At 60.2% G+C, this 23571-nt stretch overlaps 1 protein-coding gene and 1 long non-coding RNA gene across 3 annotated transcripts; one reads left to right on the top strand and one right to left on the bottom strand.

Moving 5' to 3' along the window:
• Positions 1-3457: 3457 nt before the first annotated feature.
• NKX1-1 (NK1 homeobox 1) lies at positions 3458-6943 on the bottom strand. The gene is made up of 2 exons (XM_042934081.1): positions 6478-6943; positions 3458-4344 (listed from the first exon to the last, which is right to left on the bottom strand). The coding sequence occupies exons 1-2, from the start codon at positions 6941-6943 to the stop codon at positions 3458-3460; spliced, it is 1353 nt and encodes a 450-aa protein (XP_042790015.1).
• Positions 6944-11432: 4489 nt separating this feature from the next.
• Positions 11433-19067, top strand: LOC122217275. 2 transcript variants are annotated; one of them, XR_006201377.1, is made up of 4 exons: positions 11433-11747; positions 14315-14385; positions 14589-14765; positions 18772-19067. It is a non-coding gene; the product is annotated as an uncharacterized LOC122217275 (long non-coding RNA). The 2 variants fall into 2 exon arrangements; XR_006201378.1 differs by lacking the exon at positions 18772-19067 and adding an exon at positions 17053-17124.
• The last annotated feature ends 4504 nt before the right edge of the window (positions 19068-23571 follow it).

The following is a 23571-nucleotide window of genomic DNA, read 5'->3' as shown; positions in this document are numbered from 1 at the left end:
CGGTGTGGGGAGGGGACCACGTGGACGAGGGCACCGCGGCCCCACGGCCGGGCCGGCAGGGTGGGGAGTGAGGTGGGTCAGGGTGCAGGGCCACCAGGGTTTGCTGGAAGACGGTGGGGGGGCGGGGCAGGCACGGTCCCAGAGGGGGGGCGGAGCTGCGCTCAGGGTCGCCTCTGTGGGACTGCAGGTGGGGCACCAGGGGTGCGTGGGGCCCGGGGTCCAGCAGAAGAACTGGCAGGCAGTGGGGCCAGGGCCGCGCGGGGCTGAAGGGGAGACGCGGACGGAGACACCGAATCGGACAGCGAGTGGAGACAGCTCTTTGGGTAACTCTGGCTTTGGGAGGGCAGCTGGACGCAATACAGGGTCGGCTCGAAGGAGGGTGCGGACCCTAGAGCAGGTTTGGACGCCGCCTAGCAGAAAGAGTGGGTGAGGAGGGAGGGCGCAGGGGTCAGTCCGAGGTGGGCGGGGAGGGCACATGCCGGGATGGGTGGGTGGCCCGAGCCGGCAGTGGGGGTGAGGGGGCGGTGGGGGGTCACGGACAGAGGGAAGTGAACACACTGGGGTGTGCCCGCTGGAGGGTGTGGCCAACAGCTGGGTGAGCCCATGGCCCCCGCGTGCCCAGCTGCCGGCGGGGGGGGGTGGGGGGGGGTGGGGGGGACGGAACAAAGCTGGGCAAAGGGGCTGGGCAGGCAGGCAAGGAATCGGGCAACGCTAGAGGGTGCTATGCGGCGGTGGCCGGTCGGCTAGCGGCCCCCTATCCACTCTCCCCTTTTCACTAGGAGTTGCCACCGGCTCTAAAAAACTACATTTCCCAGCCTCCCGTGGCAAGGAGCGGTCATGTGACCAAGCTCTGACCAATGAGTTGTGAGCAGCCGTGTTACATAGGCTTCTGGGAAAGCGCCTTAAAAGGAAAAGGGGTGTGCCCCTCTGCTCCTTTCCTTCCCGTTTGCTGCCTGGAATGGGGATGTGATGGCTGGAGCGTCACCCTCCATATGGATCTCTGAGGATGAGGACCCAGCCCAGGGAAGCTGTAGCAGATAGTGGGATGGAATAGGGTTTCCAAGGGCTCTTTGTAGGTGTCATGGCTGCCTGGGGCTGCCAGCGGCCAGATTTTCCTCACACAAAACAAAATAATCTTTCGACTTGTGTTCTTTGGATTTTCTCTTTCATGCAGCCAAAGCCAATCCCACTAGCAGGGGACCACAGAGCGCCAGCTGTGGGCTGGGCACGGAGGGAGACGAGGAGGGCTGGGTGGGTGGGGAGCGGCCTCATGGGGAGGGAGCTCTGTGTCTGCCTGGGCTCGGCAGTTCCTGGGCCGGAGCCTGGGGGTCAGTGTGGTGAGCAGAGCCTCCCCAGCAAGGCCCTCAGGGAGGCCTGTATTCGTCTGGGCTCATACTTGCAGGGCCTGTGCCTTGCTGGACAGGAGACTCCTCCCAGGTGATGGAAACCACGCGGGTGTGTTCTGGGATTACAGATGGATGCGACTGCAGCCAGGACTGGCCCTCGGAGCTCGAGGAGGGGCCATCCCTCGGTGCACTCGGATCCCAGGACTGAGACAGCCCTTCCTGGCACTAACAGCGGGGTCGGCCCCCCGTGGGGCAGGGGCAGTGCTGAGGAATCCGGAAAACCACCACTCCCCTCTGCCTCTAGCTCAGTCTGGGCGCGCTGGAGACGGGGCACCTGGGAGTCTGCCTCGTCCTCTCCCTCTGAGGGCGGTGGAGCAGCAGACTCCCCTGGGCTCAGCAGGTGGGCTTAGGGGACGCGGGGGCTCCCTGGAGCACAGACCCCACACCCTCTCGGTTGATAGGCTTGCCTCCTCTGGCCTGTCCTCCCGGCTCGGGAGAAGCGGAGGCTGTGGCTTCCTGCTTTGGCAGCCCCTGAGCCCACTTGGGCTAAGTTCACCGCAATGCTGTGATTTGATTTTAGGCCAAGAGCCTTCTGGAACTTTCTGGAGCTCTGGGTCTCCTCTGTCAGCTGCCTACACTCTGGGTACCCAGGCCTCAGTGGAGAGACCAGGGGTGTCCCCACCTCCTCTCCCCACTCCCGTTAGATTCAGCAGATTTGAGCCCCACTCCTGGGGCATGCTGAGCTCCGCCAGTGGGAGAGCCCCCCTCTCGGGGCGGACGGAGTCAGTCAGCAGGGTTACTTAGCAGAAAATCTCCTGGTGCCGGCGCTGTGCGGGTGGGGAGCAGGGGCGGGGGGTGGCAGGTGGGGTGGAGCCTGGGGCGTGGTGGGCAGGGTGGTCCCAGCTGCCCCTCGGCCGCCCTTTACCCACTAGTGACGGTGAAGCCAGTGGGGGGGGCGCTCTCCTCACTCCTACCCAGGCAGGTGGGGGATCGCTGCCGCCCATCCCCACAGCGCCTTCTGGCTCGCAGCTCCAGCCTCAGCCCCCAGCCCTACCCAAAGTGGACGGTGGCGGGCTGCCTGGCGCAGGGAAAAGTTGCGAGAGCTCAGCCGACTCCTCGCACGCGCAGGGGGGTGCTCGCCTAGACACGCGGCCGCGGGCCCCACGGCGCCCCGGGTCCTGCCGCCCCTGCGAGCTCTTTCGGAGTCCAGGCGGGCCGGCGGCCTGCGGCCCCGTAGCCTCGGCTCTCGCGTCGGGCAGCCACCCACCCCGGGGGCCGCCGCCTCTAGCCTCCCCGCGTCTCCGGGGCTCCAGGAACCCGCGTGGGGACCGCGACCGGAGGGGAACCCGCCAGTCGGTGGAGGAGAGGTGGCCGCGCCGGGCTGGAGCGCTGGACTCGTGCGGGCCGGGCTTGCGGTCCAGCTCGGCGCTCTCGGGCAGGCGTCTGGAGCCCGGCGCGCCCCAGCTTTCCTCCGCTGGGAAGCGACGGGAGCTCGTCCCTGCGGGGCCGGGGGAGGATGCGCCCAACACCCGCGGCCCCCGCCCCGCCCGGCTCCGTGGCGCCGGGCTTCCCGCACCCCTAAGCGCCCCCCAAGGCTCCACGGAGGTGGAAGGGGGGCGTCCCTGAAGCTAGAGGATCCGGGGTGGGGGAAGGGGAGACGCGGGGACGCGGGACTCCTGGACAGTAGCCTCAGTCGGCCAGCACCAAGCGCGCGCGTGTGGCGGAACCCAGACGCCATCCGACCGCAGACTTTGGCCACGGGACACCACGCCCGCGGGGAAACCGAGGCCTGAACCCAGCGCCTGGTGCAACAGCCCCCGAGGCGCCTCGGTCGCGCCAAGTACGCACCGACGGGACCGGACGGGACCGGACGGGACCGGCGCAAGGCAGCGCGGGAGCCTGAGGGACGCGGGTTCGGCCTCCTGCGGTTTATTGATTGAGTCAAGTTCAGCAAAGTGCTTCCGAGCGGGCCGAGCCCGGCCCCGACGCGAACAGTCGTTTATAAATTTAAAACTCTCCTGTAGCAACGGGCTATGTACAGAGTCCACGACCGAGGCCTTGCACGAGCGCGGCGGCGGCGGGCGCCTCCGGGTCCCCGTCCGCCGCCGCGCTCACAGGTGCGGCGCGTAGAAGGCGGGCGCGCCGTAGGTCTGCGAGCCCAGCACGAAGGGCGACAGCACCGCCGGGCTCGACAGGAAGGGCAGCTGCGCGGCGCACACCAGGCCGCCGGGGCCGTGCGCCGGGTACCCGGCCGGGCCGTGCATGGCGAGCGGCGCGCCCATGGGCGGCGACGGGCTGAGCGGGCTGAGGCCGCCCGGCAGCCCCGCGCCCGGCCCCGCGCCCGGCCCCGCGGCCCCGCCGCCGCCGGTCGGCGCGCTCGTGTCGGCGCCGGGGTTCTGCTTCTTCCACTTGGTGCGGCGGTTCTGGAACCAGATCTTCACCTGCGTCTCGGTGAGGCTCAGCGACAGCGCCAGGTTGAGGCGCTCGCACACCGACAGGTAGCGCGTCGCCTTGAATTTGTTCTCCAGAGCCACGAGCTGCTCGTAGGTGAAGGCGGTGCGCGCGCGCCGCGGCTTCCCGGACTTGGAGTCCGAGCCCGTGCGCTTCCGCTTGGGCTTGGCCGCGGCCGCGCCCTGCGGGGTCGTCCCCGCGCCCCCCGCCGCCGCCGCCGCCGCCGCCGCGACCCCCGGCGGGCCCGGGGCTCCGGGCGAGGTCCCGCGGGGGCCGGGGGCTGCAGCCTCGTCCACCGCGCCGGGGGGCGCCTCGGCCTCGGCCGCGCCCGGGCAGCCCGACCCGCGGGCCGCGAGGCCGCCGCCGCCGCCGCCTCCCCGCGCCTCCTCCGCGCCGCGCGCAGTCCCGGCCTCGGGCGCCCCGTCGTCGTCGTCGTCGTCGTCGTCGGGCGCCTCGTCCCCGCTGTCCGCGCTCGGGCTGCGGCCGCCGCCGCCGCTGCTGTAGCCGCTGGCCTCGGCCTCGTCCGCCTTGTAGGGGTCGCCGGCGTCTGCGGGCGGGCGGGGAGCACAGCACAGTCAGGACGCGGCGCCCTCCCTCCCGCTCCCGCCCCGGGGAGGGTCCCCTTCTCTCCGCTCCCCCCCCCCCCCCTCCTCTTCCCCTGGGCGCTTTCGTTCTCCCCCCTCTCCCCTCCCGCGCGCCCGGGGCGCCTCGCTATCCCTTCCTCGCTTGCTTCTCTCGAAGCTTCCCCTGCGCCGAACCTCCCGGGCCGGGCCCGGCCGGGCCCGCCGGGCCGGTGCCGCGCGCGGGGTTTACCGCGGAGTGAAGGCTCCGATCGATCCGCGGGGCAGATACAAACTTAATTAAACTCATTTTGTGTAATGTACAAACTAGTTAACGGCCATTTAATTTATTTCGGCGTAGATTACCCTCCAATTACGGAGAGGCGAGGGCCAGCCAATTACCCAGCATTTTAGAGCCAGCGGGCCAGAGGCGGCGGTGGGGTTGGGGCCGCCTGCAAGGAGTGGGGGGGGGCTCCTGGGGACCAGAACCGGCCGCCCCGGCCCCGATTCCACCTCAAGCCTCCCGGGCCTGGAACGTGGCAGCAGTCCTCCCCGCCGCCGAAACCCGGGGGGGTCTGGGTCCTGACCAGGAGGTCCGGTCCTGGGCGGTGGGGGTCCGGAGCGGGTGCTAAGTCGGGGGTGTGTCCCCGCTAGGCCCAGTCTGCGCAGCAGCACGGCTCCTCCCAGCAGAGGCCCCTGAGGTGGCTGCATTTTGAGTCGGGGAAATTTGCAAGAAAGGGTCTGTCCTGGGCAGGCCCTGGGAGGGCATCCGCGCAGACTCCACCCCCACAGGTGGTGGTACCACCGACCGGCCGACCGCGAGAAAAGCCAGGCGGGTGCCCTACACAGTGCGGCCCAGTCGGCACCGAGGCCCCTGCCGTTGAGTCAGGTTGACATGGAGAACCTGGGAGACAAACGTCAAATTCGGTACCAGCAGACTTCTCCAGGGCAACTGCAGCGGTTAGGTGGAAGTCGGCAGGGCAGGTGGCCTGACCCCCCCAGCCACACCCCTTGGCGGGAGCAGGGGCTATCCCCTAGGGGACCCTGAGAGCACCTGGCCATACAGCCCTGCCTTGCCCCGGGGAGATCTGAGGAGGGAGAGGGCCTGGCCTGGCTCCCTCCCTGAAGCCGCGAGAGCCAGGGCCTTCCGCTGGGATGGGCTCCCGATGCGGGTGCAGGCTCGGGGTGGAGACTCCCAGAACCCAGGCTAGGCCCAAAGCCCAGAGGGTTTCCCTCCGGCCGGCCTGGGCTTGCTCCGCCTCCATCTAGACCCCACCTGGAACCGGCAAAGCCAAGTACCCGAGGCCCCCATGCCCCAAGGCTGCGGCCCCAGCCCCGGCTGCCCTGCGCTCGCTCCCGTCCCTGCTCGGCGAGGGGCTGGGAAGTTGGAGGGAGAAAGGGCCGAGGAGGGGGAACCAAAAGCAATCAGGAGCCGGTCGAATGCAATTCTCGATCAATAGCGGCCCCTAATAAGTGTAATAGGTTTTAATCGAGTAATTATCCGAATTTTGACCCTATAATTTAGATGTTCGGGGGGAGTTTGCAAGGTGCTTGAAAGAGATATGCATGCTGCCGTAATGGGATATCGACCGGGCCGGGGGCGCGGGCCGCCCCATTACCGGCCGCTTTCCGCCGCTAAGCACATTTCCCCTTAACTGTAATCGAAGGGATTTAATTGTTTTTCCAGAGATAACCAGCGTTTTGTCACAATTAGTCTGATTTGTCCCAAAAAAAAAAAAAAAAAAAAAAAGGAGGAGGAGGAGGAAAGGGGGAGGAAGGGAGGCCTCCGGGCGGCCGTGGTGGGGGCGGGGAGGTCACGGGCCCGCAGCCTCGCAGGCGCCCTCCTCCTCCGGCACCAACTACCTTCCGAGGCCGGCCCCGCGGCCCCGCGGCCCCGCAGCCCCGGGACCCGCTGGCGGAGCCATCCCGGGAGGCGCGGGGCGGCGCGGGCCCCGGAGTCCGGGTCGGACGGAGCCCCGCGCGCTGCGAACTTCGCACACCGCCCCGGCACCCGGCCGGCCAGGCGCGCCGAGGGGCCCAGGAGCGTGAACGCGTAGATGCGGCCCGTCCCCCCGCCCCCCCCCCCTCCCCGCACCCGGAGCGGGCCGCGTCCTACTCACGCGGCGGCTCAGCTCCGGTGGCGGCCCCAGCTCCTCCGGCGGCGGCGAGGGCGCGGCGCTCCAGGTCCTCTGAGCGCGGCGGGCGCCCCGGGGCGGAGGGGGCCGGGGCGGAGGGGGCCGGGGCGCACGGGGCGCACGCGGCGGGGCCCAGAAGCACACAGCGGCGTCTCCTGCTGTTGAACTTGTTGGGGTCCAGAATGTCCAGCACCGAGAAGGACGTGGGGCGCGGCGGCAGGCCGGGCCGGGCCGCCCCAGCCCCTTCGGGCGCCGCGGGCACCGTGTCGCTGGCGGCGAGCGGCGGGGGTCCCGCGCGGGCGAAGGCGGGCAGCTCGGCGCGCCCGTCCATGGCGTCCCGGGCGGTGGCGGCGGCGGTGGCGGCGGGCGGTGCGGGCCCCGGGCCGGGCCCGGGCGGCGGCGGCGGCGGCGCCGGGCCGTCCCCGGGAGCCGCCGGGCCGCTCGCGCTCATGCCGGCCTCCCGCCGCTCCGGCCGCTCGGGCCCCGCCGGCTACTGGGCTCCCATCCCCGGCGGCCCCGGGCGCCGCCGCACGGCCCGGCGCAGGCGGCCTCGGCTCGGCTGGCTCTCGGCCGCTGCCGCCCGGCGCTGCCTCCGCCGCCGCCTCAGGCGCCCGCCGCGCCCGGCCCGCGCATTTATGGCGACCCCGCCGGCGGCGCCCACGCGCCCACACGCCGCACACACGTGCGCCCGCAGGCGGCCGCGGGGCGCCGCCGCCCTCGTTAGCGCGCGCGCCTAATTGGCTGCGAACGGCCCCGGGCGGAGGAGGCGGGCCCCGCGCGGGACACACGGACGGAGCCCCGGGCCCGACCGACAGACGCGCAGCCCGGAGCCCGAGTGCGGGCCGCGAGCGGCTGTCGCGGTCAGCGGCGCGTCGCCGCGCCTCCGCTCGTCCAGAAACGGTGCGCCTGCCTCCTGGGCGAAGGGGGAGGAGCCGCCCTGGCTTTTAAATAATTGCGGGATCGGTCGGCGGAGGGGCCGCGGAGGCCCCGGGGCGCGCGGGCGGGCGAGCGCGAAGACTCGGCCGGGACATCCCGGCGCGGGACGCGGCGGGCAGGCGGCCTCTCGTCCGGCTCCGGGGCGCGCAGTCCCGGCGCAACCGCGGTCCCCGAGGCCCCGGCGTCCCTCCGCGGCTGGGGCAGGGGGTGGGGTCGTGGCGGGGGGGGGGGGATGGGGGGTGTCCTCGGAGGGAGACTCTCGGCGTCTTCCGCGCGTCTCCAGCCCCCTCCCTCTCCTTCGGTGGACCTCGGTCCCGCCTCTCCCGGCCGCTCGTCTCGGGGTCGCCTCTCGAGTCTCTGGGTCTCCCTGGCTCAGGGTCTCTGTCCCTCCGGCCCCTCCCGCTCCCGCCCCCTTCGCGTCGTCAAACTAGGGCCCGGCCTCGTGTCCCCGCGAGGGGCGGGGCCGGCGGCCCCTGGGTCGCTCATTAGAAGTGGGATCGAAAATGAGGGAGGCCGGACGGCTCTCCCGCCCCCGCCCCCGCCAAATGGGGACGGAAGAATCGTACAAACGGCAGGCGGCCTACATAAGAATCGATACCCTTCAAGTAAGGGGGCATCGTGCGGCAAACTCCGCCACCCCCGCGCCCGGAGAAACCAGAAGCCCCGCGGGCCGGGGCTGTATTTGCGCGTATTCACCCACAGCTGCCACGTGTGCACCACCGGGCCCCGCGGCCCTCGGAAGGACCGGCCAGCGTCGGCGTCCGAGGGTAAGACCGCTGCTGCCCCTCGGCGGCGCCCTCCCCCCTCCTCCCGCCGCAGAGCCCGCGAGCTCCTCGGCCGCCGTCGCGTCGCCGGTGGGACCCAGGTGGGAGCGGGCGGTGGGAGCGCGCGTGCGAGGGTCTGCAGGGTGTGAGGCTGTGTGTGACGGGCGTGAGTGTGCGCGCGGGCGTGTGCACGAGCGGTGTGCGCGCCACCTCACACTGCGGTCCCCGGAGCCTGCTCCGCGCACAAGGACGGGTCCTTTGCAATTACCGCGGGCAATGATCCTTTGGAAGCAGAAATTAAAAGTTGGGAGAAATAATGGGGGACCAATCGGCTGTAATTTGGGCCCAGCTCGGACATGCTGAGCCTCAGGGAGGCTGGGACTGGGGGGGAGGCAAGGGCTCCCCCCTCCCCTCCCTCCCCTCCCCTCCCCCGCGTGCTGGTCCATCCCGAGATTCTAATCAGACCCACAACACTGTGTCCTTCCTTGCCAGGACTTGATTATTCTTTATCTTTAAATTATAAATCACCTCTGGGGGAAGGAGGGTGGATAATCTCTCATCACAGGGAGGTAATTATTTCCTTCCCGCCCCCACCTTCCTGGTGGGACTCTTAGGCTCTCTCTACCCCTCCCCCAGCTAAGTTTGAATATAGATGTGCACACCCCATTCACACACACACACACACACACACACACACACACACACTCATTCAGCAGCAGGCACCGCATACAGTCGCAGATTCATTCATGAGCACCTGGGCACACCATCTCAGGCGCATGACCCACTAATGCACTCGCGTCCCTGCAGCCAGCCTCACCAGTGCCCACCAGCTCTGCACTGGTCTCGGTCCCCTCTTTGACGCTTTCCGTGAGGAGGGCACACAGGGCCTCTGCCTGGCCAGTCCCTGAGCTGCCACTGCTCCCGCCACACCCCCCCCCCACCCCGGCACAGCATGAGGTGCCCTAGGGGCGGGTCCCAACTACAGACCTCTGACCTGGCTCTACCCCTCATGTGCGGGCTCACACTCCATGCCACACAGCACCTGTCCCCTAGCTACTGCAGGTCACCAGGGAGGCACAAACATGGCTGTCACAACCCCCACACCCTGCCGGGTGGGCAGGGTGTGGACGTGGGTCTGCTCTCACCCCCGTTATACACACTGCACACCTGCAGGTGAGGAAGAGAGATGTGAGGCGTCTCGCTACAGCGTTCATTCAACACAAACACACGTAAGATGACGTTTTATGTCCTGGAGATGCAGTACAATGTATGGTGAGCATCACTAAAGCATAGTAGAGGGAACACAGTATATGAAATATGCTATGTAATAGGCATAATCAAATAACATATTGTAATATACAACCAAGCACATCCACACACTCAGCACAGCAGGAAGTGCTCCCTGCCCAGAGGCGAGGGCTGGCTCAGGGCTGAGTGTTACTGGGACAAAAGTGCTGTGAGTGTCCTGGAGTCTGGAGGTGCCAAGACTCCCTCCTTGGTCCTCCTCTCCCTCTCTCTTCCGTGCTGTCAACAGTCTAATGGGAGCTGCAGTGGTCTGAGTAATGAACTGCAAAGTCTGGCCCAGGGGAGCAGGGGGAGGGCGATGGGGTGTGAGGGGAGGCCTCCAGAGCTCCGTAGGCAACCTCGGGTCACGTTCCCATGCGAAGGGGGCTGCTGTGTGAGGACAAGGCTCAGGGAGATCCTAGCATCCTCTCTTGCCCTCCCCCTCCCCCGTCTCTTAAGAAATAACCCCGTTCACGGGGATGCACAGCACCCACCCACCCTACTCTCTCAGATACCCGGAACAACCCTCCCCTCCCCCCAGCTTCAACTCGGAGCGTCTAGGGCTAGCTATAAAGACGTCCTTTTGCTCCTAATCACAATTGATTGTCAATTAGACCCTCATTTGTGCAATCTTTGCCCATCTGCCATATCGGGTTATCTCCAAGCCACCAGCTTCCCTTGCAGGGCCCCAGGTGGGCACTGACAGGTGAAATCAGTGCCTGAGATAGGGATGCCTCTGCCTACCCGGTGGACAGGAGACACCCCTTCGTTGCTAAGCCTCCACTCACCGCACATCAGTCAGGACCAGATGGGGTCATTGGCAGGCTGGGGTGGGGGGTGTGCACCAAGACAGTGACCGACACGGAACAAGTGTAGAAATCTGGGGGAGGGACTGGGGCTGAAAGGTTTTAGAAGTGGCCCAGGGAACAGTAGTGGGTGGGGACTGAGGTTATGCAGAAGAGGAAGGGGAGGTGTTGGAGGGAGAGGTACAGGGAGGGCTGAGCTTCCAGCCGTACCCTCTCCCCAACACCGGAGTTTTTGGGACTTTGGGGTGCACAAGAGCAGGTGGGACACCCCACCACTAACATATGTGCCTATGAACCCCCTACTCAGTGTCTCCACCTGTCATTTGTAGGGGGTTGGATTCTATGTGATTTGTATACCTTCCCCTTGGGAATCGAGTAACAACACAATCACAGCCTTCGTGTACATGGGGTTGGGGGGTCCTCCCTTCTCTTGCTGGAGAAGCTTTATCGGGCAGGATGGAGGGGCAGCAACGTTCAGGGGTCTACAGGGGCACATGGATGGATAACCCCTGCTTTGTACAATGTTTCATGCAAAGCATACCCCCACCCCAGACTGCCCAGGGCCCTCCCAACATCGCTGTGAAATATGCAGAGAAGGCATTATCACCTCCATCTACACATTAGTGTTCTGACTCCTCGAGTCCATGCCGAGTCCCGCTGATGAGCTGGTGTCTCTGAATAGGCCAACCTCCTGTGCGCCTGTGGGGAGGATGCAGGAGGCAGAGGAGGAGGATGAGAACAGGAGGCTTTTAAGCTCCCTCCTCGTGGAGAGGCGAGAGGTAAGAGGATTCTCCACCCCCTCTGCTCCTCGGGGAACAATTTTGCTCACCCCGAGTTTGAAAAACGAGAGGGGAACTTTCTAGTTATTGATTTCTTTATTCATCTTCTTTAAGATATACCTCTCCTGGGGTCTCCTGACTTCTCGAGCAAGGGTACGCCACACTCAACAGCAGAGAAGAGATGGAAACACGGGCGTTTGCCTGCGCCCTACGGACCGCGCAGCCGCGGCACCAAGGGCGTCTTCAGACCCACAGACAGAGCCAAAGCACGTCAGCACCACGGACAGCGCACCCGCCGCCGGGCGCCCCCCCCCCCCCACCCCGCGCGCTCGAGCGTTCAGCACCGCGGACAGAGCAAAAGTGCCACCCACCGCTAAGCTCTCCTCGGTTGTCCACCTGCTGTAACATCTGTGCCCCGAGCTTGGCTCGCTTCCCTGGACTCTAGGATATCCCACCGGAGGAGGAGGGCGGCAGGCTGTGTGTGTGGTGTGGCGTCCGGGCACAGTGCGTGCTACCCCCCAGCCCATTCACATTGGCCAAGCCGGGGCCAACCAAAGGGTAGGGATTTTTACAAGGTTTTCACTGTCCAGGTTTGAATGCTTCTATTTCTAAGCTGCATGAGTTCAAAGATGAAAAGCACGTAGCACTGGGCCTGGATCATGGCAAGGAGTCAGTCAAACGCAAAGGTGAGGTTTAAACCCTTTAAAACAAAGACAAAATCCTGAATCATCAAAACTGAAAGTGGCTCTCGGGCTGTGCAGTCAAGGGTGCTGTGTGTGGGGGGGGGGCCGGGGGGGCAGGGCACCCAACTCCCACATCAGCACTGAGGAGGTGGTGGCCAGCTTCCTCCCTTGGCCACGGAGGACATCCTAGCTCCGGAGAGTTTTCCGACCAGAAGGTAGGGCAGCAGTGGGGATTACCACCTCACACATGGGCAAACTGAGGATGAAGACAACTGATCACATGCTCCAATGTCACCCAGCCGGTACGTGGTGGAACTTTGATGTGGATGCGAGTCCTACTGATGCAAAGTGACATAATCAGCTACCAGATGCCAAAGGGAAGGTAGTCCAGGTGGGGCGCCCCGAGGGGTCCTTGCCACTGCAGGCTCTCTCTAGAATGGCCCTTTTTGCCCTTGGTCTTTCCAGCTGCTTTGCTTGCCTGCCACTGGTCCACCTCACAAGGGCGACAAGGATGTCCAGGTTCAGTCCTGCCCAGAACAGCCACCTTGTGTCCCTGACCTACAGAGTTCTGTTAGTACCCAGGGCTCCAAGCGCAGCCATTCTCGCCATCAGTAATCACCACAGCAGTTTGGGCTTTCTATAGATTTTTTACCCGGGGGAATGCTCTAAGCCTCCCTGTTTGAGGTGGGCGGTCAGAAGACCCCTTGTGAGCAGGGGGTCTGGGGATGCCTTGGGCATGTGGTGTCAGAGTCTCCCGCTGATGAATACCCTCACCCCTCACTGCCCTTGCCACAGCCTAGCCCTCCGGTCTGTTCTCCATCATCCTGAAGCACAAATCAAATCACATGCCTCTTCCAGAAATACCTGAAGGCTGCCAGGGTCTAGGGCTGGCCTCTGGGCTCTGCAGCCCGGCATTAAGGACTTCCTCCCTGGACCCTGTAGGCTGTCCTGCACAGTCCCTAAACCTGTGCCCTGTGCCCAGAGCTCCTGAGCCCAGTGGTCAACCTGGCATGTGCCTACATCTGCAGTTCCCTCTTTGAGCAGTGCCCTTGGCCACGTGCATCATTCCCACTTACCTTAGTGGTAGCACCCCTGGGAGCTGTCTGATTTCCCTGTGTGGAGGCAGACACCTTCCTGAGTGTCCTTCCAAAACCCGAGCTCCACTCTGTCGTGTTTTAACACATCACGGGGTCTTTATCTGTTCACATGTGGCTCTGGCTTCAGACTGTGGGCTCCCGGACACTGTGTGTGTCTCACTCAGCTCTGTGTCCCCCATCAAAGTAAAGGCGGAATGCAAAATGCAAAAAGTGACGAGGAAAATCGGAAGGCACGGTGCTGAGGGGGTGGGGCAAGCACTTCAGCCCACACACTCTACTTTCAGCCCCGCCGTGGTCTGACTTCCCGGTCTATCTCTGGCCCCTGTGAGTAGGGAGATGGCCCTGGCTGGGGAGTCAGGGCCCTGGCCGCCTTGGCTCTGTCCTCCACCAACAGACGGGTCTGGTGCTGATTAACTTTCTCCTTGGTGTAGTGGATGAAGGTGGTGTCCCCCGCCAGACCCCTGACCAGATCCCCACTCAGATCCCTGCGTAGATCTTTTTCCAGATCCTTGTCCAGATCTCTGCCCAGATTCCCACCTGGATCCCTGCCCCTGCTGCTGGGAGTGTAAGGAGTTCCAGCTCAGACCCATGAGCTACTCAGAACTGTCCTTGGCTGATAAGAGACTCATTCCTAGAGACACCTGGGGGGACACTGTCCCTCCTTCAAGGCTAGACAGCTGTCGGGATTTACACTCCAGGGCTCCCTGCAGATCAGGCCAAGACGAGGCTTCTCCAGAAGGCATCCTTGCTGTGTTCTGTCCCTGCCTTTCCTACGCTGCCTCCTGGATTTCTCCTGCCTCAGTAAATCCCAGGTGCCCGAATCCATGCTTCCCGGGCTCTGCTTGGGTCTCACCAGGGTGACAGGTTGGGATGGCACGGAGACCGACACGGGAAGTCCCTGCCCAGGGAAGGAATTGTTACCCCTGCTGTGCTGTGTGTCTCAGTGCACAGCTTACTTCTGGACCCAAGATGCGTCTGTGCACATGGGCGCCTCACAGTAATGGTTCTTGCCCCTCCCCCCTGCCCCCAGCCCCATCCAATGGGAAAAACTCTAACTAAATCAGAAATATCACAGACTGGATAATTTTTAAAAGTTCATTTTTTTTTTTATTTTGAGAGAGAAAGAGAGAGAGAGAGAGAGAGAGAGAGAGAGAGAGAGAATCCCAAGCAGGCTCTGCACTGTCAGCACAGAGCCTGACATGGGGCTCGAAATCACAAACCGTGAGATCATGACCTGAGCCAAAATCGAGAGTCAGACACTTAAGCGACTGAGCCACCCAGGTGCCCCTGGATAATTTAACCAGTTTTTCTTTCCCTTCATCGCCTTACTCAGTCACGGCCTTTCAATGGGGAAAGTATACCTCCCACCCACTGAAATTATACTTTGGCCACATGACCCGCAGTGGGCAGAAGGGACCAGGAGCCTGCTCTGAGCTCAGGCTTTAAGAGCATCTGTGCTTCTGCCCCTTGCAGCATCCACTGTCCTCTGTGAAGAGATCATGCTCTGGACACTGTTGTTCCCTCAGCTGGGACCAGGAATCAAGGTCTGGAGCCCACCCAAACCCCCACCTGATGAGCCCAGTGGGGGGGGGGGCACCCAATGGCAGCTGATCATGGTCCACAGGCAGGAAATGGGGATAACGGCTGTGGGCCACCGAGAGCTTTGGGGCTGTTTGTTACACGGCGGTGTTGTAGCAGAAACCGGACTGATACAAGTGGGGCCCTTAACCCACCCATGGCACCCTAGAGTGGAGAAGATGTGGCCTGAGGAGTACCCGCCCACTTGTCTGCTCAGTTCCCATCTCGCCTGGCCTACCTGCCTCAGTTTCTGTGACCAGACCTCCATATGTCCACCAGCTGACCTATCCACTGCTCGCCTATCCCACGAGCACGGGGCGACATCTCTCCAGTCACCCAGACCCAGGTACCAGTGTTTCTCCCCCCTCCCCCCATCCTATGGGGGGCTCATTCCTTCACCCACCATGCATTGGGCTACTCTCCATGCCACGCCTCTGACAGGGTGAGTCCGGGGGTGGGCACGGGGGCGGAAATGGGCAAGGTAGGCAGGTCCGCCTCAAGGAGGGTAGGCAGTTATCCAGTTACCGTGGAGAGCGGGCTGCCACCAGCGGTCCTTCAATTTCCACCTGATAGGCCTTGAGAGGGGGCGGGAGGTCGTGACGGTGGGTGGGAAGGTCAGGCACTTCCCTGGTCAGGAAGAGTGGACAGTGTCCTGGGAGCCGGGTGGTCCAGGGAGGAAGAAGGGAGAGGGCACCGGGAACTGGGGTGCGAGGAGAGGGCCAGGCAAGGTAAACAGAAAGAGTTCAATAAATGCATGCAGTGAAACTTCCTGCCCAGCACGTATACGCCACAGTCACCCCCGCAGGACGCACTGGGGTCGGGAGGGCATGTGGTGGGGGCAGTCACGCCGCGTAATGAGCTTAATTGAGGTTAATGCCTCCTGCACGGCTCCCTGATTATTAAATTATTATCACATGCGTGAATCCTAATTAGAAGTTTGAGTAACACTCCAAGGGAAGCCTCCGAGGAGCGATTCTGGAGCTCCGCTGCCCCGGCGCCCTCCCCGCTCCAAGGGGTGCTCCCCCCCCCCCCCGCAGGGGGAGTGGGGGAGGGGCGAGTAGGGTGAGGGCGGGGTGAGCACGCCCCGAGGTGGGGTGTTGAGCGCGCTCCCGCTCCCGGTGCCGGTGAGCCGCTGAACTGCGTGGGACCCGGATGGGGAGGATTGGGGGGAGACTCAGGCACGCCCCAACTGCTCCCCCCCACCGAACCCCGCCCCTTGGGGGTCTTTTGCGTGTGAGAGGGTCCCTGCGGCCTGCCTGCTGGCAGTTGCCCTCCTTCCCCAAGCGAAGTTGGTGATGGGTTTGCAGCGGTGGAGGGGGGGGCGATGGGCGGGAGGGGCTCGCGGTTCCACTTTCCCTCTTCTCCGGAGGCCCCCCCTCGCCGACGCCGTTTGGCAGTGCGGCACCCCAGGCCCCCTCTCCAAGGTCACTCCACGGGGTCCTGGCTCCTCGTGGGCACCCCCGCGCATTCCGAGCCCCTGGACCTAACCCGGCCCCCGGGAGGCCCTCAGTGAGTGCACGCGCCGGTGGACGGTGTGCGCGCTCCACACGCATGTGCCCGTGTGTTCATGCGCACGTGTGGCCCTGCATGAGTCTGCTCCGTGGGGGGGTGTGGGGGGGTGTCCACGTGACTCCGCGTGCGTGTGCCCACTCGTGTGTGGGTCTGTGCGCCGCGTGTGCCCGGCGAGGGGCTGACTCTGTGGCCTGAGCGCCCTGTGCCCGCGGGTGGGTCTCGGGGGTCGCCGGGGCGCAGCCCGGGGTGGGGGTGGGGGGTGGGGGCCACGCTGCCGGCAAAGTCAGGGCTTTGGGATCCGGGCCGAGCTGCAGCGCGCGTGGATCTTCTCCGCAGCCTCCCCGGCGCTGGACGGTCTCCGGGAAAGAGGGGTGGGGGTGGGGGGCTGCGGTGCGAGTGCAGGGTCCCCAGGGAGAGAGACAAATCAGTCGTTCCTCCCCTCCCCTTGAGAGCGGACTCGCCCCCTCCCCCCGCCTTTCCCCCTCCACTTCTCTATTTATTTTCCTCTCTGTTGCTGAAACATATTGAAGGGGAGAAAAAGGAACATTAAGATCCACTGTGAGCCGTGCGGCGGTTTAACGATTTCAAATGAGCCCCGGCTTGGGTGAGGCCCTGACAATTCCCCGTCAGGATGGCAGATGACGGCTAAAATTACCCGGAATCAATATTCTCACCGGGTGTCCCGGGCTGATAAGCGCGGCCAAGACAATGTTGACTATTAAAGTCGACAGCTTGAGATATTACACTATTAGTTATGCTATTTTTAATAATCTATAATATTTGGGCTATAATTAATTAATTATACGGGTCAGATAATATCTAGGGCTGGAATGAGGTCTGAAGGACCTATTACCGCGGTAATGAGAAAAGAGAAATCTAATCTGGGGACAGGTGCTAGGAGGGCCGGGCGGGCCTGGGACGCGTGCCTGTCCTGCTGGCCTTGCCCCCCGCCAGCCGGCTCCCTCAGAACCAGGGGTCCTCGGGGTCACGCGCAGTGGGGCTGTTGGAGGATGGGGTCTCTGACCCCAGGGCCCAGCAGCTGAGGGGTGTTTGCCCGTCCTGCTGGAGGCGGGCACCCTGGTCCCCGCCCCCCCCACCTGCCTTCCCATCTTTCTCTGCAGTGAGGGCCCCCCGCTTCCCGACACCCAGGGCGTGCATGCCAAGGCTCACCTCACCCGCTCCAGCGTCTTCCAGACGACGCACAGAGAACAAAACCCAAACCCGTGGCCTCGGTCACAGAGGGTCGGCCCGCGTCCCCCTCCTCTCTGGGCTCGGCACACCCCCGTCAGGCCGCCGGCCGCTGCTGGGCCCCGAGCCGAGCTCGCCACGGCCTCCGCACCGGAGGTCGCCTGGTTCCGACCGCCCGGCTTCGCACCGACACTCCTTTCTGCTCCGGCAGCACCCCCTAAAGGCCCCGGCTCAGCTCTTCCCCGAGACCGCCCAAAGGGCTTGATGTATTTGTTTGCTGGCGGAACGGAGGTATGACAGACACCGGTTCTGCTGCTCCGGAGGGGAGTGACCTTCGGGGAAAAGCCAAGACAGAGGCAGTCGCCTGGAGTGAGCTCCAGCAGGGTGACGGCAGGCCCCGTGCCTGGGTGCGTCCCCCACAGCAGCTGCTGGCCGATGTGCTGCTTCTCCTTGGCCTTCTGGTGCTGCGGGGAGCCTTGCTCTGGGCGGTCAGCCCTGGGGGACACGGCCCTCCCCCACCGGGCTGCTCCACTAAAACCACAGAGTGAGCTGGTTCTCGGGCGTCGGGCCCTGAGAGGGTGGCCCCGGGAGGCGTGCGGCTGGGTGCCCACACGTGTCCCAGAAACAGGGTCAGGCTGTGGCTCGGAGCCCGGTGTTCTCTGTCCAGCGGCCTCGGACCCGCAAGGAGTCTGGGTACCTTGGCCCTCCGTGAGCTTCCTGACCTCTGCAGGGCTGTTGCCTTTGCAAGTCGGTGTCTCCCCTTTGCGGTCAGTTGGCCCCTCGGCTCTGCCCAGATGGCCCCGCTCCTGTCCCCCACCGGCCGCCCACTTTACTGGGCACGGGCGGAGGCCGCACCGTTTGCGGGACATTCAAAGGTCCCGCCTCCCCAGAGCCACACAGCCCCAGGGCCTGGTGAGCACGGGAGCTCAGGCGGCACCTGGCATAGGCCAGCCGGGGTGGCAGGGGGCAGGAGCCCTGGCGTGGGGGCTGTGGCCCCGGCCGTGGGAGGGATGCCACGTGGGCTCTCTGCGGACCCAGACCCGCCCCGCCCGGGGGCCCGGGAAGGATCCTGCTGCCCCCGTGTTCTTTTCTGCTGACAAAAGTAAGCCGCGCTCCTGGAGAAGGCGCAGGGAGCCAGAGCATGTTCCGGAACCCGCAGCACAGCAGGACCTCGGCGTGCATCCCGCCGCTTCCCTTTTACCGTGTTTCCTGCTCTTTGAAGACGTGCTCGTGGGCGCTGCGCGTGCAGCTTTGGTCTCAGCTGCCCGACCCCACTTCGCACACCGTCCCTACTTGCCGTGGCTGCTCACCTCGAGGGGCCCGGGCTGGCCACCCCTCAGTTAGCTTCCTGCTACTCTAAACACGTGGCTGCGTGGACCCGTGTTTGGACTTTCCTCCCCTCTTTAGGGGAAAACAGACGTGAGTCCCTGGGTTCACGGGCAGGAGCGACTCAACGAGCCGGGACACACATCATTTCGAGCCAACCCTTCCACACACACAGGGGGCAAACCCGCTCGCCGGAATGTGCTGGTGAGGATGCCAGTTTTCCTTGATGAAATGCTGGTCATGTGTGTGTTTAATGGCCTTTGTCCCTTTCCCATTCGTCCAAGTGTTGGGGTTGTTGTAATAGATTAAAAAACCCTTTATTATAGACTATGCCGAGTCTACACAGAAGCGCAGAGAAGAGCCGGAGGCACCCAGCGCTCGTGCCCAGCAGGCGTCACGAGACCCCACTTCTCTCTCTGGGACGTTTTAAAGCGCATCTCCGCACACCAAGTGTCTTCGCCTGTAACCATTTCAGTCGATGAAAGGAGATGAAGCGCGTACAGGTTGGAAAGGAAAAACTCAAACCGCCCCTGCCCTGTGCAGACCTAGGAGCCGTTCCCAGGGCCACCTGGGGAGGTCAGATGACCTACAAAAGGTTGAATTCCTATGTACCAGCAATCGATCACTTGAGGCTGAAATTAATTAATTAATTTTTTTTTTTTTTTTGCAATATTTCCAGGTTCGGGAAGTTCCTTCCTAATCCCGGTTTTCTGAGAGTTTTTATCACGAACAGATGATTTTATCAAGTGTTTTCTCTGCATCTCCTGAGTGTCCTGTGGTTTCCTTTCATCTGTTAGTGTGGCGGGCAGGGCGGGCAGTGACGCAATGCCAGGCCCCTCTTGCATTGTGGGAAGGAATGGTGCTCGGTCGTGATGTTTTTATTCTTTCTGTATGTTGCCGGATTCGATCTGCTAACGTTTTATTGAAGATTTTGCATAGATGTTCATGGTTCGGTATCTTCTTATCTTGTCCTATCTTTGTTTCTTGTTGGAGTTAGAGAACGCTGGCCTCATAAAATGGGAAAATATTATCTCCTCTGTTTTAGTAAAACATTTTAAAAACCTTTTTTTTAAGTTTATTTTTGAGAGACAGCGCGAGTGGGGGAGGGGGAGGGAGGGAGGGAGAGAGAGAATCCCAAGCAGGTTCTGCACTGTCAGCACAGAGCCTGATGTGGGGATCGAATTCACAAACCAAATCACGTCCTGAGCCGAAATCAAGAGCCGGAGGCTTAACCTACTGAGCCACCCAGGTGTCCCCCCCCCCCCCCCGATTTTTAAAATGTTTATTTATTTATTTATTAAAAAAATTTTTTTTAACGTTTATTTATTTTTGAGACAGAGAGAGACAGAGTATGAACGGGGTAGGGTCAGAGAGAGAGTCAGAATCTGAAACAGGCGCCAGGCTCTGAGCAGTCAGCACAGACCCCAACGCGGGGCTCGAACTCACAGACCACGAGATCATGACCTGAGCCGAAGTCGGCCGCTTAACCGACTGAGCCACCCAGGCGCCCCAATGTTTATTTATTTTTCAGAGAGAGAGAGAGAGAGTGCAAGCAGGGGAGGGGCAGAGAGGGAGACACAGAATCCGAAGCAGGCTCCAGGCTCGAGCTGTCAGGACAGAGCCCGACGTGGGGCTCAAGCCCGTGCATCGTGAGATAGTGACCTGAGGCAAAGTTGGACACTTAACTGACTGAACCACCAAGGGGCCCCTCTTCTACTTTCTTGGAAAGATTATGTAGAGTTGTTGTTGTTGTTGTCTAATTATTAACTATTTTTTACAATTTGCCAGTGAAACGCTCTGGGTTTGGAGTTTTCTTCCTTGAAAGGTTATTTACCGTGAACTCAATTGCTTTTGTAGATAGATGGTTGTCGGGTTGTTAGTTCTTCTTGGGCAAGTTTTGATAGCTTGTGGATTTCAGGGACTTGGCCGATCCGTTGAGATTGCGGAATCTGAATCTGTGTAGATCCTACTCTTCCTTTTAATGTCCATGGGCTCTGTCGTGATAACCTTGTCTTTACTCCTGTTGTTGGTAATTTGTGTCTTCTCTTTTTTCTTCATCAGCCTGGCTGCAGGTTTATCTTTGTAATAGACTTTTCCAAAAAGCCATCTCTTACTTCATTGATTTTGTGTAAATTTTTTCTGTTTTTAATTTTACTGATTTGGGCTTCATCCTTATGATTTACTTTTTTTCTGGTTGTTTTGGGTTTCTTCTTTTTCTAGTTCACTCAGGAGGAAGCTTGGATTATTCTCTTCCTGTATAAACATTTAATGCTATGAATTTCCCTCTAAACCCTGCTTTAACTGCATTCCACAAATAATTTTGATACTGAAACTTTTCATTTACTTCAAATGTTTTCTAATTTCCCCGGAGGCATTTTCTTTGATCCCTGTGTGATTTACAAGGGCATTAACGTCTGAGCCTCTAGGGTTTTCAAGACACCCTTCTGTATTGATTTCTACTTTAATTCCACTGTGGTCAGGCACATACTTTGTGTACATTTAATTCTTTTAAGTTTGTTAGGTTGGTTTTATAACCCGGGATCTGATCTTTCTGGAGAATGTTCCGTGCACATGTGTAAAGGATAATATCATTTAGGACCAGTCCATTATTGGCGCTCAGTTCTACCTCCCGAGCTGATCTGCTTGTGCTTGTTCTGTTGACACAGAGGGAGAACGGTTGAGGTCACAACCATCATTGTGAATTTATCTCAACTTTCGGTTCTATCCGTTTTTGCTTCATGTATTGTGAAAGTCTGTTGTTCGGTGAATGCACATTTACGTGTGTTTTTCTTAAGTTTATTTATGTATTTTGAGAGAGAGAGAGAGCTGAAGCAGGGGAGGGGCAAAGAGAGAGGGAAGGAGAATCCCAAGCAGGCTCCACACTGTCAGCACAAAACCTGAGGTGGGGCTTGAACTCACAAACGGTGAGATCATGACCTGAGCCGAAATCCAGAGTCAGGCGCTTAACCAACTGAGCCACCCAGACAGCCCACATTTAGGTTTCTGTCTACTTGGTGAATTGATCCTTTTATCATTATGTACTGTCCACTTACCCCTGGTCATTTTCCTTCATCTGATGGTAGTGTAGCCGCTTCAGCTCTCTTCCGATTAGTGTTTCCACAGTCTATCCTTTTACACCCTTTAACTTTTAATTTACCTATACAGTTATATTTAAAGCAGATTTGTATAGACAGCATGTTGGATTTTTCTCAGTCCGGTGTAATGATCTCTGTCTTTTAATTGGTGGTTTAGATTATTGATATTTAATATAATTATTTATATGTTTGGATTTGGGTCTAACACTGTACTATCTTGCCTGTTCATCTCATCTCTCTCTTTTTTATTATTTTAGAGAGACAGAATGCAAACGGGCACAGGGAGAGAGAGAGAGAATCTTAAGCAGGCTCCACACTCAGTTTGGAGCCCAATGACGGGCTCGATCTTACGACCCTTATGACCCTTATGACTAAGAAACTACCACCAAATCTGAGATCATGAAAGTTTACCCCTATGTTTTTTCCTAAGAGTTTTATAGTTTTGGTTCTTGCGTGGTCTTTGATCCATCTGGAGTTAATTTTTGTGTATGGTCTGAAGGGAGGGTCAAGCTTCATTCTTTTGCATGTGGACACTGGTTTTCCCAGCAGCACTCGTTAAAAAGACCATCTTTTGCCCATCGAATGGTCTTGGGAACGCTTGTCAAAACTCAGTTGACCATAGACACGTGTTCTATTTCTGGACTCTGTCCTAGTCCATTGATCTCCGTCAACCCTCACGCCAGTTCTGTACTGTCTTGATCACCATCGCTTTGTAGTGAGTTCTGAAATTTTACTCTTCTTTTTTCAGGATTGTTTTGGCCACTCTGGGTCTCTTGCAATTCCATGAGAATTTTAGAGTCAGCTTGTCAATTTGTGCAAAGAAGCCAGCTTGGATTCTGAAAGGGGTTGACTGAATCTGAGGATTAGTCTGGGGAGTATTATCATCTTAAAACAATATTTAGTCTTTGACTCCATGAACACAAGATATCTTTCCATTTATTTAGGTCTTTAATTTCAGTAAGTTTTTTTGTGGTGCTCAGTGTACCAGTGTTTCACCTCTTTGGTTAAATTTATTCCTAAGTATTGTATTCTCTTTGATGCTACTGTAAATGGAATTGTCTTCTTAACTTTATTTTTAGATGGTTTATTCAGATTACAGTTTTAAACCTTATTCCTTTGATTTGCAATTTCACCTCATTTTTCCTCTCATGCTAAAAATCTTGTTTCCTAAGGACCGTAACTTAATTACTCACATGCTTCCTACTATGATGTGTCTGCAATCATTTCAAAATAATAATGCCAGTGTTTCTGTTAGCAATAGGATCCCCAAGTGCCGTTCAAGATTTCTTTATGCAAGATTTCTTTATTCTTTTTTGTTTGTCCTTAGAATAAGTCTTGCTTGGCATATCAATACAAATACTGTACATTAACTGTCACTAGAGGTAACTCTTTTTTCTGTGTGGTAAGTTCATTAGTTCCAATTTGCTTTCAATTTTTGTGGATTGGTTCTCTCCTTTTTTACATAAACTTCCTTCTTATTATTTAAAAAAATTTTCTTTACGTGTATTTATTTTTGAGAGACAGAGAGACAGAGCACAAGTGGGGAGGGGCAGAGAGAGAGGGAGACACAGAATCCGAAGCCAGCTCCAGGCTCCGAGCTGTCAGCCCAGAGCCTGACGCGGGGCTCGAACTCACCAACTGTGAGATTGTGACCTGAACCAAAGTTGGACGCTCAACCGAATGAGCTACCCAGGCGCTCCTAAACTTTCTTAGTATTAAAGGCCTTGCAGGGCTCCGGCGCCACAATTACGTGACAGATTATACAACTTCACGGGTGTCCTCGTCCTACCCTCCTCCCTGTCCCGCACCGACCCGCGTCACATGGAGTGGCTCACCCTCACACCCTCTCCCTTCCCACAGCGAGGACCCTGCTCAGCGGGGTCCCCCAGGGTCAGTGGGACAGCGCCCTTGTGTTTGGCTTTTACATGATGCCCCAGGCCCACTCACCCTGACCACAGGCCCACGCTTGAAGGCTACTGCCTCCCTCGGTCCTTGAAGTCGGTGATGGAAGCCACCAGGAAATCACAGAAA

Source organism: Panthera leo, chromosome B1 (assembly GCF_018350215.1).
Source record: "Panthera leo isolate Ple1 chromosome B1, P.leo_Ple1_pat1.1, whole genome shotgun sequence".
In the NCBI taxonomy this organism is placed as follows: Eukaryota; Metazoa; Chordata; class Mammalia; order Carnivora; family Felidae; genus Panthera; species Panthera leo.
This window is presented reverse-complemented; position numbering and strand designations above follow the sequence as displayed.